Genomic DNA, 17,613 nt, shown 5'->3' with positions numbered 1-17,613 from the left:
TGAAGAGACAGAGAGCAAGGAGAGAGGGAAGGAGAGGTAGGTGGGAGAGAGAGACAAGTAAATTAAATGGTAATAATGGTAATCATCCTGGTCACCATTACTGAACGCACAGTTGACCTTTGCCCCTTATTGACCCCTCCCGAAGGAGACACAATGGCCGTGACTAAATCACCCCCCCCCCCTCCTCCGGCTGGACGTGCCAGCAGCTCTCCCTTTGTGCTGGGAACAGAGGGCAGCGGAGAGCTATGGGGAGTCCATTACAGCCAAACAAAAGGAGCCTGCGCGATACATGGAGAGAGGTGACACACTCTGCTATAAAACAAGAAGCAACCGAACAGCTACCGCATGAGAAACAGAACCCCCCCACCCCCCCCTCCATCCCTCCCTCCTTCTCTGCCATCTACCCTCCACTCTCTCCAGTGTCTTTGAGAGGTCTGCGGATGCTTTCTCTCTATCTCTGGACCGTTATCGATCCCCCAGCTCCACCTTGCCCGGCCTGTGACACTGATATAGCCCGAGCGACCATTTCTCACTTTCTCCCATTACTCTCCTTCCTCCGGTGCATCAGCTCAGTAGGTAAATAACACTCGCATAATCCCGCTTTCTTGTCGTACGCGTGTCAGCAGCCTGCGGCCGTGCGCTGTGCTCTTACCTTTGTTGTACATGTTGGTGGGCACCTGCACCACGCTGAGGCTGAGGTTGACTGACAGGTTATTGAAATGGTCGTTGGGCTCCAGGATGAACTCTCCTCCTAGCTCCACGTTATTGCCCTCCTCGTCCACCTCATTGATCAGCACAGCGTTGAAGTACTCATACTGAAGAAAACAACCACAGTTGTTTCAATTCAACAAATGCTAACTGTAATGCAGAAACAGCGAGACTGCAGCCATGATATGCATCTTTGTTCGTTCGCTTAAAGGTGGAACGATAATAATGATATCCATGATGAATTGGCTAGATGAAGTTCCTCAGGCAGGGTATGCGTTTCCCTCAGAGGTTTTACACTAAAGTCAAATCAAAGTTTATTTGTCAAATGCACAGTAGCAGTATGGCACAGCAGCAGTTGTTAGCTGGCAGCAAAATCCTATCAGCATTATAGACTAGATCAGAAAAGATAAAAACAGAGAATAAAGAAGTAAAAAAGAAAACAAAACTAGAAAAATAGGGTGGGATTGCTATATACAAGGTTTAAAGTAAATAGAGTCAGTTTGCTATATACTATGTATAATGAGTATGAGTGCGTACAGATTTTGTATGGAATTATGTAGGCTACACTCGTTTTTTTAGTGTTTTTTCTAGTGTGTCAAAAGGAGCTTAAACCAACTATGCTTGTCACTGAAGATTTAAGATGGAGCTGGAAGAGTTGCATGACTGCGAGTGAAGAGTCAAGAGCAGCCTTACTTTCCTAAAGTGAAACTCAACCTTTTGGTTGGCCTGTCCTTCACTGACTGCTCCTGCAGGAGAAACTACCTCATCCTGTCTAAGCAGCCTCACTGTGGCCTCTGGTGCTCACTGTGAGGCTGCACTGGGAGGGAGGAGGGAGGGAGGAGGGAGGGAGGAGGAGGGAGGAGGGAGGAGGGAGGGAGAGATGGGTGATGGACTCCACAGCATCATACTCGGGGGAGGCCGCGCGGGCATCACCATCAAGCAGCCCCTGACAGCTCATACCACGCCTGAGCAGCTCTCTGACGAGCTGCGGCGGGGTGGAGGGGGAAGAGCTGCGGAGGGAGAGAGGCAGGGGAGAGAAACGTGCACCCTCAGCAGAACTGATAGTGCTGTAGAGAGGCACGTTAACCACCAGGGTTATTACTGTAGAGCAGGCCATGGGACACTGCAGCTCTCCGAGACGCCCCACTGACTCTTACACCACTGCAGTTAGCTAGGCCCTGCTGCAGCGATCTGCACCCCATTACAGATAGCTGGGCCTATTGCGTTACCTGGCTTGAATAAGTGGAGACGGTGGGTCTCACTAATCTTTATTCTGTATAGGTTTAGCAGGGCCTGACTCTCGCTGCAGTTGTTACAACTAAACAGCTTCATGGAGTGGCCAAACTAATTTGCTCTGAAGCCGCCTACTTTCCTTCCACTGCTGTTACGGATCACATTGTTCAAGGGGAACTATTATGCAAGATTGATTTCACTGAGAAGTGATCAACAAGAGCATTAGGCATATGAGTGACCTAAGCTTTGCTGTGTCTTTGAGCAAGTCATTCACAGTATTCTTTCATATTTTTTTTTTAGCATAATTTTGTAATGGTGTGATCAGGGTCGACTAAATTTGTGATATTGTTTAGAAACTACCTCAATAGCAAGCAACTGTATAATAAAATAATAGATGAGATTTTAAACATATTTCACACCATCTTATTTTCCTATTTTAAAAAAAGAAATACTGTGACATACACGATGTGACAAAGATAACACAAATTCCTAAATTAGACAATAATTAAAATTATTTCCAAGGCTGTAAACTTTTATGAGAGAGAATCAAAAACAGGAAATTGCAAAAGCAGAAATTAGGGCTTTGACTATTACAGTGACAATTTAACAGGCTTCAGAATCCTATAAATAACCAAAGAGGAGAGATCCTCAGCCTGGCAACGTTTTGTTGGAAAGATTTTATAAAGGTAAACAAAGAATACTTCATTCAAACTATGCTCATCCTACATATGTGTATAAAATTATTTTTGATATTTGTGAAATTATAATTTTATGGGCAAGACTAAAAGTTCCTTCTTTCTAAATCTGTTGAAGGCTATTTCTATAGGCTCACCTAAATGTTGGAAGTTGAAAGTGCAGAAGTTGTATCATCAATAAACACCACATGGCAATGCAACATTAAATAAAGTTCTCAAGTAAGAGCCAAGTTGCTGTGCCATCAGTCCTCATCTGCACACCCTTGAACTGTGCACTATACACAGGTCAATGCAAAACACCCAACTGCCCTAACATGAGACAGCTGAGATAAGAGCAGCCAGCTTATCTCACTGTGGTCAGGGAAATGGTGCGTGAAAAATGTGTGGTGTCAGAGGAGGCGAGCTTGATTAAATGATGCCACAAGGAGCAATATCGTGACATCATATCATTATCGCAGGTGGATATTGAATTTCCCTTATTATTTTTTATGGCCTTTAAAATGATTTTCTGTGTGATACAGTGCAATAAAACAAAGCTTATAACTTGCTTGAGTAAAAGTGTTAAAATAGCCTGTATATATCAACAGTGTAGGAGAACTCCACTGTAAGCATTTCATGTATTATTTCAGGTTATTGATAAAAACCGGTTAGTGGTTTTAATGATTCATCTAAAACATTATAGATACTGAAAAAGATATGCCAATGCAGCATAGAATAAAACCATAAAACTGTGTAGTGTTTATAGAAAAACATGAAACCAGACAGATAATTACAAATCAAAATAGTTCAGCAAATCATATTTATGACAAAAATATTATGAGGACTAGTTTTAATATCTGATCATATTGAATCAGCAAAGGGACAATTCACGGAAAAACAAGGCTTATGTATTTTGCATTTGTTCTCACACTTGTCCCAAAACAGCAGACTGTTATATTCTCTGTTTTGAGATTTAAGAAATATCAAACTGTCCATAGTGTGACATCATCTGCAGGACAATTAAACCTTGTTTTGTTAATAACAGTTCAATTATATAATTTAGATGAAAAAATAGCCACAAAATGCCCAAATTCTTCAGTGAAGGTTAATAATGTTAATATTTTGAGTAAGCACGTTGTTTTATATATTTAGGAGAGCAAAACAATGTTGTAGAGGTATTAAAATCAAAGCATTTGACTGAATATCTACATATCTAAAGGTAAAAGGAAAAATAAAAATATTCCTGTGAAAATATTTTATTTTTAGAGGCAGAAATTAGCAGTCATGTGTTATGATTGAAATTAACTTTAAACAGAGATTTAATATGATTACACAATAAAGGTTTGGAAATAACGATTTCCTAAACATGAAAAGGTAAAATTTATACTCTCTTGCCCTGTTTTACCTGCTTGTAATGGATTTGTGACCAACAGAGAAACAGGCGGGCAGCGAGGTGACTGAAATGTATTCACATGATGTAAATGCTTCTATTAACTGTAAAGTGCTGCCATTATTTTAGTATTTTGTTGCTCGAGTGGGTTTCCAATCTAGAGCCATGAAAGTGAAACAATGCACCGCGCACAAGAGTTTCATTTATCTTTGTCTACTGGAGAGAGAGAGAGAGAGAGAGAGAGAGAGAGAGAGAGAGAGAGAGAGAGAGAGAGAGAGAGTACAGTCTCCATGGGACAGAAATACTGCATTCCCTCCGCATAGGCAGAGGAAGCTCACTGCGCCCAAGAAATCCGCAATAAAAGCAGTACAGCCGCTAAATAATGTCCTGTAGCGAACAGAAGCATATTTTAAATACAATTAGATAGAAAGCATTTTACTTTTCTCTCCCTTTCCCCCCCTTTTTTTTCTTAGTATTGGCTTTGTTATGTACAGCCCCAAAGACTGAGTCCAATGATTTCAGTTGAAAAATGATGAATCTTATTGTAGCCTAGGCCTACTTCTAATCTTGGATTGCATTTAGAGTCAGGACAGAAAAAGTTTGGGCACTGCCTCTAACCATAGATCTTATTGATGTTATTCTACTATTATAGTGACTTATTTGATGTTATGTTACATACTGTTATTTAGTTACAGTTACTGTGTGTGAAACTTAACCAAATGCGCAGTCACCACGCTGCACAGGCTGCTTTTGAGTTATGATTACACTTATAAACAATCAATGTGAGTTATGACACCCATGACACTGCAGCCTTCAATGTATGCGGCGTTGCTTATCAAAGAAGTATTATGTATCAAACCGCTGACAGGGCATTAGTGTGAAGGACGGTGCCAACGCAATTAAAGACTTTGGGCCTATTACCCTTCTCTCACCTTGCCACCGCTCGCCACCTCAATTTAAAATGATTCATCTTGGTCTACTTCATTGTGTCCTGCTACATTTTTAATAATTCCCTCCCCTCTTTCTTTCTTTTTTTTTTTTTTTTTTTTTTTTTTACTTTTCTTTCCTCCCCCTTTTGTCCAGACCAAACCTCACCTGCAGGTCAGGATTATCCTCATGCTGATGGTGCGCTTCCTCTGCTGCCTCCACCAGACGCTGACGGGAGGAGAAAAAAGTAGAACCATTGTTACACAATGTACTTGTATGATAGCCTACTTAAATATACTTAAATATGCAGCTTCTATATTGGGCAATATACCTGGATTTTTTTTACTATAAAATGAAATGTTTTGTTTTTTTTAAACTTATGCAAAGTTTCAACAAAGATTCTTAGTAGGCTATAACTTCAGGAAACCCATCTAAAGGGCTCAGTGACTACGGGTTTTTCTAGGCGCATCTGAGGAAAAATTGTTTTTTTTCTTTTGTTTGTTTTTTTTTGCTGATTTCTATACTTTTCAGGCTTGCTGCTTGCACGTTGTCTTGCCACTCCATTATTTTCACATTTCAGAAAATGTCATGCTTTTGAAGAGTGATATGGGAACAATTGTCGAGCTTTAGATTAATCATTGGATGGAATTTAAACGACAGCAAGCGCAGTTTTGTTTTTTTTGTTTTTTTAGTTGGATTAAACAAAAAGTAGGCTATACGTTGCCATTATAGGCCTAAGTTTTAGCACTCTTCTTCCTCGGCCAATCTAACAGTTTTTCCAAAGGCAAAACTATGCATAAAATGTAGGCTATTTAGGGAACTCGGCTATGGTATGTTGTATAGCTGTGAAATGATTGATCGGCCAGGTTGGAGCAGATTTCATGCCGTGCAGCAAGGCAGCAATACTTCCTACATAATATGTCGGTTCTGGAAATGTGCTTGCCTGCGTCTTTCCGGGGAAATGCCACCTAAACGTTATAGCCACCCTTGCCTTTGGAACCGACCAGGTAATTAATATCTGTCACATGTGTCAAAATAACTGCAATGTAAACACAACTGAGGTGTTTGCGCCAACTCTGCTGTCGAGACCAAATTCATTTGACCCCCGCTGAGTTTAGTTCTCTTGTAGTCAGCAACGGCCAAACGTAAAAATGAAACGATGATAAACTGAAATAGAATATTTTTTTTCTGAATTAGGCAAAGAATACCCCTGGTAGCCTAAAGCTTTGCCTAATTTGCCTTTTTATCAAATGTACCGGCGGTGGCCAGACTCCCCGCGTTTACTGAGGTCACTGCTTTCATTTTTATCACGCGTTTCAATTTGGAACAAAGTGATGACGTTGTCAATTTAGGATTTTATTACAAATCTACTGCTGGGCCTCTATGCGTATAGCAGGCTCTATTTCTTTTTAAACCTTAAACTACCAAATTTGTGCCTTGTATTGTTAACACATTATTTCCAAAAAACACCTTAATATATGCTGATGCATCTCACTTTACAAAATCAAACCGGGTTTATTAAATTAGAGCTTTAGTAATTGTAATTTATAGGCAGTGTCATGAATTGTCGCACACAACAGCATAAGGAGGGATCAGGCAGGATGAGATAAACGTTATCATTTCCCAGCACGCACTGGGAGCTGCAGGATTAAAATAGGTTACATGCACCTCTGCGCTGCTGAGGTCCCAGCAGGCTGCTGGCTGGGGAAACGCCGCTATTAGCGGGCCGGGCCTATGGAAAATAACCTACATGCTATTCAATCATATTGCATTAGGCGGTTCTACATCAACTTTAATGATATAGGCTACCTGGTCTCTGTAATACTAATAATTTAATACTAATGCTGATACTAATAATCTATTCTTCTAAGTAACTAGGTGATTATAGCTCAACATTCCCAATAAAACAACCTGAAAAAACAAACAAAACAAAAAAAAAATTGTGGTAGCCTAATTTTTTCAGACATTTTTTACCTACCCTTGTGGCTTCTGCTTTTTTCCGGAATATTTCCTCCATCTTCACAGCCAAGTTTTTGACCAGTTTCACGCCATCAATTTCTTCCACTCTGACTGACTTTTCAAATTCTTTATATTTCTGAAAATGACCATAAAAAAACTCTTGCTTTGACATGGGCTACAACTGTAAATCCCATCACTTTGTCTGCATGAAAACATACAGTACAGTTTATAGCCTTTGAGCTCAGAGGCTATTATAGGACAAATCATAATAGGCAATTTAGCAACTTGGACGCCTCACAAATGTCCACTTAACAAGAAGCAAATCAACAAGACGACAAAATAAAATATTTGGGTAATCATGACTCTCTCTCTCTCTCTCTCTCTCTCTGTGTATGTGTGTGTGTGTGAGTGTGTGTGTGTTTTGCCACGTTTTAGAGTCTTTCACACACATCAGATGAGTGTTGTTTCACCGTACCCATAATCCAGAGGGGGAAATCATTAAATAAGGCTTATAAGCCTTACCAAGTGTATTAGGTGACAAGCTGCAGCCAGTCTCAGATGGATGGCTGATAAAATGCATGCTGCAACAGTGAATGATTGATGGGCTTTATCGTGTCGTGGTTATTGGCTGACAAGCTACTGCTTTCTCTCTGATTGGCTGGAGATGCCATGTTGGGTGGCCGGGGGGCGGGGCTGAATCTGAAGGCTATGCACGGTAAGAGGGTAATTGAAATGGAGTCAAAGCACAGGAGAAAGATAATAACGTGTCGAGCTTGGGTGATTCTGGATAATGAACTACACCTCGCATAATGCTGATTCTGCTGGATGCACAGGACCTCCACTGATACAGAACAAAGCCCGGCAGAACGCAAAAGAATATAACTTTACATAATTCCACACCCACCTGGCACACACACACACACACACACACACACACACACCAAATAAAAACAAAACCCTGAACCTCTCACGCTGTCCAGCCACCCACATCATACATTTCCAATACCCTTATCTAAAAATACACATAAGCCACGATAGTAGCACACATTCAAACACTTTACACATTGTGTGGACAGGACACACACACACAGACACACAGACACACACACACACACACAGACACACACACCAGTACATGAGGCGACAAATTACCTAGTGAAAGGAAGAGTGTGGGCTAGCAGTGGAGCAGAACAGTTCATTTCACGCCTGTCCTCCTCGCCTCAGCACCCCGAGTCCCCAATCCCCTCCTCCTCCTCCCTCACACTCCTCCAGTCATCAAGTGGAGGTTAAACCCCATCCATCAAAAGCACTGATCATGATTATTGATTAGAGTAATGACCAACGCAGGAGTGAGGCCTGCCGGGAGCCCGAAGAGTCACAGCCATCGCAGTGCCTCTTACCCTCCATTCCCCCTGCAGAAATCTTAGTGAAATCGGGTAATTCACCATAAAATCATCTAATGATCACCCTTAATGACCAGCCCCTAACGACCCGTCAGTTCCCCCGCACCTCACTGCTTTGTGCTGACTGGCTGGGCGCTGTTCTCTCCAGACATGCCTCCATGAACAGGAACATGAGCAAAGTGCTTACATACACAAAAAAAGACACACATCTGCTGGGCATATTGTAACGGTGATGTTGTTGTACAAAGACAAAATGCATATTTGGTAACATTAAACAGAGGGAAATAGAACTGAATAGGAAAGTGTAAAGTGCTTCAGCCTCCATCACACGTTTGGCCTTAAATCTTGCTTGTTTTAAGGAATTGTATGTGTTCTTTTTACCTCGACAGGAAGAAAGTAATGTGTGTTATAGACAGAGGGATCACAGCGTTCCAGTCGAGAGCCGAACCCTGGTCTACGCAGAGTGATTTATACTGTAGGATGAGTAAAATGGCCGCTATATACTCCACAAGACCCAGCCAAAGGCCCAGTCCCGGAGACCATTTTAAACACAGTAATCACACCACTAAAAACCAAAATGTAGGATTTTTTTTTCTCAAATTGAAAGACAGAGCTCCTGATACAAGTGGAAACATGCTAAATCTGAAAAAAAAAAAAGGTTTTAAGTGCCTTTTAAAGCTGTTTGTGATGTTTGTGGAATATACAATAGGTAAAAAAAAAAGCTGCAAAAATTAAAATTTTGCTGTAGAAGTCAAAACCTTTCAAGAATCTATGTATACGGTATGTCTAAATTTGATATGGCCCAAAACAAGTCAGGATTGGTAACCAAAACACACCACCGACAGATCTCCCATGCACATGCAACGCATATCTTAGTGTACACAATATTTTAACAATCTTTTGAGGCACATGACCTGTTCATGTATGCATGTCACCTGCTTTGGACACACACTCCACACTGCCTTGCAATAACTCAACACAGTCATTGCAAGGCAGTGTTATTGGATCCGAGCTCTAACATTAACAAGCAGCCTAGCATCCACACAAACAAGTTCCACCTTCAGTTGTGGATTTCATAGCCACTGGTCTACTCCTATTTCAATTAAACAGACAGCTCGCCATTCACGTGGCTCAACTTTGATGACCTTTTCAAACTGGAGGCTTCTGAACGGAGAGCCCACCTCTGCCACCAAGTGGTCAGAAAGTTCAATCTGCTCTACTGTGCGGCTCATTCTCTGTAGATTTCATTTGTTCCTCCTGCCTCCTATGCCTCCCCTCTCACATCATCGCACCCCACCACACACTTATTCAATTTGTCTCCTTGTCGCATTCATATCCAGAGGTTGAAACTCTTGACTCCAGAGAGTTAACTGGAGAGATGAGATGAGAGAGGAATCAGTGCTGTGGTTAATGGTCCGTATCAAGTACAAACACACACGCACACACGCTTGTGCGCGTGTGTACACACACACACACGCACACACACTCACACACACACACACACGCGCATACATGCACACACACATACAATGCAAACACACACAGCTGTGTCTCTGCTCAGCACACCTGAGTCTCCTCTAAAATAACGCATCAGTATTCAGCTGAGATACCAAAATGTGTCTGCAGCCATTAGAGGAGAATACAGCATTACAGCGTACAATGTGTGTAACTACATGGCCATCGGAGAGAGGGAAAGAGAGACACAGAGAGAGCAGGCTTATTCACACCAGATACAACGATATGTGAGGAATATTGAGAAAAGGAAAGAGTACCTTTTGCAGTAGTTGGGATCCAGAATATTTTGCAGAAATAGATTTAATTTCTCCACCAAATGCCGATGCCCAGAGCTTCACACTAGAACACAAAAATGACAAATCCCATTTTAGCTAACAGCATCCTAAATTATATGGAGAATGTACACATTTCAACATTATATATTTCTTTATTTGTACGCTGAACATTTGATAGAAAAGAAAGGAAAGGGATTTAAAAAGAATCTTTTTGTTTACCTTTGCTCTGTTAAAATATCCACAAATACACAGGAGTGAAGGAAATAAACGGTTTCTTTCAACTAGATGTCTAACCATGCATGTCACTGTCCAACTGTACACAATTTGAAGCATGGTAATTAGAATAAAGGTGCCATCTGAATCCATTAACAACAGATGATTAAAGATTCACTCCATTCAGAACAGCAGTCACCCCTTCATCTTCTGATGTAGGTTGAAAACTATAATCTTTTCAATAAGTGTCTCATGTCATCCTCTAAAAATACTTCTATCTTACTCCTTAGCTCTAATTTAAATTTACTTACATGATAAGTCTATGGTCACAGGAATATTGCCATGGCCCTTATGGCCCTGACCTTTGCACTCCTTACTGTTGGTTGCTTCTAATTTTGGTGATCTATAGGTATTGGTTGCACTCTGGATAAGTGTGGCAGCTTAAATGTTAAAAAATATAAAAGTAATGTAAATGTAATTGTCCTACAGGAAAGCTGGATGCTGTTTACAGTGTAAGTTGATTTAAGGATTCAAAATGGCACACAAACTAGATCTATTAAAGTGTCCTCTAAAAAATAAAGGGTTGTTAGTTGGTTCTGCTTAGAGGTTTTCTTGTCTGCAGAACCCACTCTGTAAAAGAAAGCTCAGAGATATTTTCTAATAAGAACCTTTTCCCAACCTGTTTTGTATGTAATAATGTAGTTTTAAAGACAAACTAACCATCACAACGGCTTGCAGGAAAATTACGTTTTTTTTATATTGTCATAAAAGTAAGCAAAACATGGAACTAGCTTTTATGAACTTGATAAATCCACTGCCAATGTTGCGGCAAACTGACCAAGAAAACTCTGTGTAGCTCTGCGCTTTGTGGAAATGATTCTGAAGATCCTGAGTTCAAATTCAGAGCTTAACAGATGTTAGATTGATATCATATAATGTCAGTAGTTTCAACGGCTAGCATGACTGGAATCTGCACTTGAATCATAGATGTTTATTTTGTATTTTTTTTATAGTCTTATGTATAAATTGTTGCAGGCATAACTATGCAGCCAAGCCCTGTGAAAATTGTTCCCCAGTTAAAAGGCTTAAAAGGTTCTACAGAGGCAAGCTGACTCCAAAGGACCCATTTGAGCTTCAATTTAACTAAACAAGTTACAAACAAAAAGGGTTGCGGAATTGTAAGTGCAGAAATAGCAACTGTAACAATTCATGGTTATAAGAAAATAATACACTGATAAATACAGGGCAAATTAACAAGTTAGCACCTTTTAGTCAATTTTCCTCATGACACATTTTAAGAAAAAAAACTATGAAAGGTTCCTTTTAGAAATATTTACCCCCAAGAGCTCATAAGGTCTCAAAAAAGGGTTGTCTTGTTTGAAGCAGAACCACACAGCAGAGTCCTACTACTGTAACACCTATTGTTGTTTTCTGAATTTGATCATATTTGAATTTCTCCACCTCTTCTGATTTTTTCAAACATCTTCCTTATTTGCAAAAAACACATTTGGAATACCCCTATATCCCCTCATTAGCGGTAGCCTACACCTGTCAACCAATAAGTGGCCTTTTAAAAACAATGACAAGAAAGAGTTGCTTGTTGCAACTTAAGCCAGTAATATGGCCTTTGTCGGCAATGAGAATACCAATAGGCAGTGGTGTAAAAGGCGGATGAACTGTGACCTCCAGTTGGTAATCATCATAAGTCAAACAACCAATTAGCCTACATTGCATTTTCAAAAAAGCATTAGTCTGTGCTTTCCTATCTTCATAACTTCCACCCGTTTGATACTACTTTGAATGAATTTAGGTCATAAGAGATTTATGTCAGGTTGGTAAACTGAGTTCAGGTGGCTACATCCCTGCCTGCAAGGGAAAAAATAGTTTCCATGTGATAAAAAGTTGCGGAGCCTCTCACTCACACTGACAGAGGGATCCCCGGCTGGGACCCCACCACCTGCACCACATTCAGGCCGACGGTGATCCAAAAGAGAAGGAAGCTGGTGCAGCACATGTGCGAAAACAGTATCCTCCAGTTCCCCTGCATCTTGTGCTTCTTCTTCTTTTTTTTTTTTTTTTTTTTTAAATCCCCGTCCCAACACCACGGACAGGATCCCGGTCCTCCTTCTCCAGTCGCGCGCTACTGCCAGCACATAGCCTACTGTTAGGTCTACTGGATTTGGCTGCAGGCTTCCCCCTTCACCAGGTCCGCGTCCAAGAAGGGGCGAGCTGTCAGTCCTGAAAGCACTCCGCTGCTGCTGAGAGAGAGAGAGAGAGAGAGAGAGAGAGAGAGAGAGAGAGAGAGGATGGGGGTAGGAGGAGAGAAAGAAAGAGGGGGGAGAGGATGGGGTGAGAATGGGGGTGCGGGAGAGAGAGGGGGAAGAGAGACACTGAGACAGACAGATAGATAGATAGATAGATAGATAGCCTAGATAGATAGATAGAGAGAGAGAGAGAGAGAGAGAGAGAGAGAGCATTCACCACTTCAAGCCTCCATGACCCTCGAGCCTATTTCTCCATCCTTTGCGCCCTCGAAGAGTCTTTTCACATCCATTGCCGTCTTCTCACACGGGAAACCCCCCGGTTCACCGATGAGAAGCATCACGCGGACCTTTTGGAAACGTGTTGTCGGTTTGTTTGCACCAAAGTCTGAAAAGGGTTTAGTGCTCAAGTTGGCAGAATATCAGTTACTCCTGAGCACCCAAAACCGCTGGAGATGATGGGTTCATTCATTCAGTTTTCAGCTGGGCAGAGCGTGGACCGCTGCCGTCTGGCTGCACTGTTTTTCATAGAGCTGCAGAGAGAGAGAGAGAGAGAGAGAGAGAAAACACATAGTGGATTCATTTGCGAAATACTTAACTTTGGTGTTCCTCTACGACCCACTTCCCGCTGACATTAAGATTTGCATGTCTTGACTGAGAATAGCTGACCTGTTTCAAAGTTGTTGCATTTAAAAGCCGAGTCTGCAAGACAGGCTGGAGTGTGTTTTGTCCCTGCTCACACACACATACAAGCTTGCCAGCCTGTGAAAGCGACTATTCTTAAACTATAATTGAAATGTGATGGTGTAGCTTAACATAGCCTACGTTTTGAAGACGATGTATAAAGACTGAATAAATAAATAAATACGTTTAGGAGGAGATCCACGAGATGAAATGGCTCTGTGGGTGAGTAATGGGACTGCAGACATTAGATGTAGGCTGCCGCACCAGCAGCAGCACAATAAACCATTCTGAGTATCATAGGCGTCATTTAGGGCAAGATATGGGCACTCGCCATAGCCTACCTTAGCCTAACTGAGTCCAAATTTGATCTTGTAGTTTTTGTTATTATAATAGATAGATCGATAATGAGCAAAAATTGTCAGAAATGTATTTGGAATATCTAAAAAAAAAAAATCACTCCAGGGACATTCAGGACCATCCCCTCTAAACTTTGTGCGTTTGTCTAAGACAGGCTAGTTAATTTATCATATTGACCAAATAATGATATGATGTCAGCCATCAATAATTGCTCCAATTTAAGCAGGTTTGGAAGTTTTGGCGGCAAATGAAATTAGACTTTTTAGTACTGTACATGCATGACCACATCTGGCGCTATTCGTCATTTCTGCGGGACTGTGAGGGGACAAGCACTAAAATCCTCATATGGAGACACAAAGTTTTTGTTTGTGTACTATATTCATCAGTATCTGCAATAAAATAAGACCCGGAGATGTTCCCATATATCCGTACTCTAAACGCTGATTAGGGTGTGATAATGATGTCAAGGCAGGGAGCGGGCTGATGTATCCCCCACCACACAAGCGGTGTTTCGACTTGAGCCTTTATTAGTTTAGTAATTGCATCATACATCAAAGTTGCGAGGAGCCTGTACTGTCTGGGACGTGCCGATAAGGCGCATGTTGGATGACGGACAATATCAACCATTACAGCCTCTTCTGTGACCGGGCCCCAATCACATCTGGCTTGCTGAATGCTTTAATTAACTATCGACTGCAAATAAAAATGTGTTGCACCGAAGAGTCTTGCGATACTGTGGAAATTCCTGTATTTTTATTCGGTTTATGCAGTTTGGCCTAGTCGTTAGAGAGAAAGTACGGTGTCAGCAAACACCCTCCCTGCTGAAGTGTCCTTGAGCAAGTAACATAATTCCTGTGCTGTAGCCTCTGACCTCTGACCTGGAGGGGGAATTCAGTGAAAAGAGAATTTTCCTAAGGGGATCAGTAAAGTCTGACATCAAATTTCGAGAGACAATGGACAAGAGGTAGAATTGATAGGCCTGGTGTCTTCCGTGGCATTATAGAAGCCTAGATTTTACAGTAATAAAAATAATGAATTACAAAAATATTTTACAATAATTAAATAATTTCATGACCTCCATCCTTGCTAAGGTTTAATGAACCCATATAGCACAGTAGGCTACATAGAAATAAAGGATGACAGTTTTAGTGAATTTTAACAGACATTAAAGACTGATGTGCTGCTGCACATCCATTAATTTACTGCACTGTTGATAGTGCTTATTTAAAACATTTCCTTTTAGTGCAATGGATCCAAAGTGGGGTCTGGAAGCCACAAAGGGTTCCAAAATGAGGAATAATTTAATTTCAATATTATTTCATTATCTAGTTAGCAGAGAATGTATGAGGATGGCTGTGTTACTCACAGGTTTCATCAACCCCCACTGTTATCATCTCACCTACAGACAGTTATGTAATTCTGTATCAAGCCATATCAAACACCTAACATTTTTAGGATTTGCACAAGTTTTGTGCAAAAACTTTTTGAGATATCCTGCTAACAGACGGATGGACAGACAAACACATGCGGGTGAAAACATTACATCCTTGGCGGTTGTAAATATGTAGTCATAATGCAGGAAGAGGTCCATGCTATCCCAGGGCGCCTATGACACTCTCAGGTGGTGGCTTGACCCTCTGTTTCTTCTGATTATGATGTCACAATGGACCAGGACTCTATATCTGCTCCACCAATCAGAGCCTGTTGCAGCTACAACATGTCACAATCTAATTAGAATGTTGACGTCATTGGCTGGACCAGTTTGGAGTATAAAAGACCTGCTGGAGGTCTCCAGCTTCACAACTTACCAGGTAAGTGGTAAGTTGTAAGAGGCACAGCTTCACCTACTGACAAGGCTACTGCTGCTGCTACGACTACTGCTACTGTTGAAGTAATAAGTGGTTCCAGTAGTGGCAAAAAACACTGCTGCTGCTGCTACTACTACTACTGCTGCTGTTGGAGTAGTAGTAGTTCCAGTAGTGGCAAAAAAACACTGCTGCTGCTGCTACTACTACTACTGCTGCTGTTGGAGTAGTAGTAGTTCCAGTAGTGGCAAAAAAACACTGCTGCTGCTGCTGCTGCTACTACTACTGCTACTGTTGGAGTAGGAGTAGTTCCAGTAGTGGCAAAAAAAAAAAAAACTGCTGCTGCTGCTACTACTACTACTGCTACTGTTGGAGTAGTTGTAGTTAGTGGCAAAAAACAATAAAAAAGAACCTGCTGCTGCTGCTGCTATTACTGCTACTGTTGAAGTAGTAGTAGTTCCAGTAGTTGCAAGAAAAAAAAACCCTGCTGTTGCGAATGTAATCAAGCCCTGCAGCCAAGAATCTTATTCCCAGGCCACGGTATAAAACTGGCTAGTAGGCGTAGCCCATACATTAAAGGCTTTTTAACTTTTTCTGCAAAGAAGTGTGCCTTGGACTATTTTTTTGGGAGGATCAGCCGCCCCAGCCACAAGTGATGAGCTGCATTCCCTTCTCTGTCTACTGATATTTAAACCTTGACTCCACCGAGCACCTTCTTTGAAACTTGGTAAGCAAAGCAGCACTCCTTCAGCTTCATTCTATGAACATAAAACTGGCTAGTGTTTGAAAATATTTCTACAACTCACATAGAAAATATGTAGTCATGATGCAAGAAGAGGTCCATGCCATCCCAGGGCGCCTATGACTCTCTCAAGTGGTGTTTGTGGCTTGATCCTCTGTTTCTCCTGATTATGACGTCATAATGGACCAGGACTCTGTATCTGCTCCACCAATCAGAGCCTGTTACAGCTACAACACGTCACAATCTAATTAGAATGTTGACGTCATTGGCTGGACCAGTTTGGAGTACAACAAGCACAGATCCTGTACAGACCCACGACTCGTGTGTTCATTTCAGTTCAATGTACTGAAGCATTACGACATGGTTATCGGTTAAATAATTCCACTAACGTCACTTAGATACCACAGGTAATAACGTTACCTAACATTAAAGTTTATAGGGCAATGGAAGACGTGGATGTATGTAAATTAACGGCAGAGAATGGGGCTCACTGTGTGTGGGAGCAATGCTCGGCTAGCGCAACGTGTTTATCTGTTAAATTACCTATTCCACCAATGTCACATACCACAGGTAATAACGTTACCTACCGTTAAGGTTTGCAGGACAGCAGAAGGTGTTGGTGTCTGTAAATTGACGACAAAGTGTGGCTCAGTGTTCGATCCAATATGGCATTATCAGTATTTGGGCCTGAATGTGCCATTTAGCCCATAGGTGAAAGGCCATCTCTTCGTCAAAGACACCCTCTAGAGGCCATTTCATGAAGCGACATCTCACTAAGTGTTACCTGACTGAATGAGTGACTGACTGACTGCATGACCTGAATTTGCCTCGTGATGCCCTCGGCTGCTGGGAAAAAGCCCCGCTGGAGGTCTTCAGCTTCACAACCTACCAGGTAAAGCATGTGAGAGGCACAGCTTCATCTACTGACAAGACAACTGCTGCTGCTACTACGACTACTGCTACTGTTGGAGTAGTAGTAGTTCCAGTAGTGGCAAAAAAATAAAAATACAAAAAAAAAGAAACTGCTTTAATCAAGCCCTGCAGCCAAGATTCTTATTCCCAGGCCATGGTGTAAAACTGGCTAGTGTTTGTAAATATTTCTACAACTTGCAAAAAAAACATAGACCTCCGCCATGTCTGACAACACCCCGCAAGGAAGTTATGTTAAGTTAATCAGTTCTTCCTTGGCCCATAACCAACCTTCATACCAAGTTTTGTGCAAATCCGTGCCCAACTTTTTGAGATATCCTGCTAACAAACGGACGGACGGACAAACACACAGACGCGGGTAAAAACATTACATCCTTGGCAGAGGTAATGAGGGTCTGTGGTCCAATGTGTGTCTATTTGGGGTTCTTGACATTAGGGAACCCTGTTTAAGGCGCTGTCCATTGTGGCTCCTGAGGCTGCCATTTTAGTCTATTCAGAAGTGAGCCTTTGGGTGCTGTCCATGTGTCAAGGCACACA

General features: G+C 41.6%; 1 protein-coding gene across 1 annotated transcript in view; it reads right to left on the bottom strand.

Annotated features, from left to right (window-relative positions):
* cacna2d3 (calcium channel, voltage dependent, alpha2/delta subunit 3) overlaps positions 1 to 12,344 on the bottom strand; it is a 31,916-nt gene extending 19,572 nt beyond the window's left edge. The window contains exons 1-5 of the mRNA XM_071925856.2: positions 12,220 to 12,344; positions 10,067 to 10,148; positions 6,911 to 7,027; positions 5,101 to 5,160; positions 653 to 815 (exon numbers count right to left, since the gene is read on the bottom strand). Coding sequence (XP_071781957.1) covers positions 653 to 815; positions 5,101 to 5,160; positions 6,911 to 7,027; positions 10,067 to 10,148; positions 12,220 to 12,344 — 547 coding nt within the window. The remainder of the gene's footprint in view (positions 1 to 652; positions 816 to 5,100; positions 5,161 to 6,910; positions 7,028 to 10,066; positions 10,149 to 12,219) is intronic.
* Positions 12,345 to 17,613: the final 5,269 nt, after the last annotated feature.

Source organism: Centroberyx gerrardi, chromosome 5 (assembly GCF_048128805.1).
Source record: "Centroberyx gerrardi isolate f3 chromosome 5, fCenGer3.hap1.cur.20231027, whole genome shotgun sequence".
NCBI classification, from domain to species: Eukaryota; Metazoa; Chordata; class Actinopteri; order Beryciformes; family Berycidae; genus Centroberyx; species Centroberyx gerrardi.
This window is presented reverse-complemented; position numbering and strand designations above follow the sequence as displayed.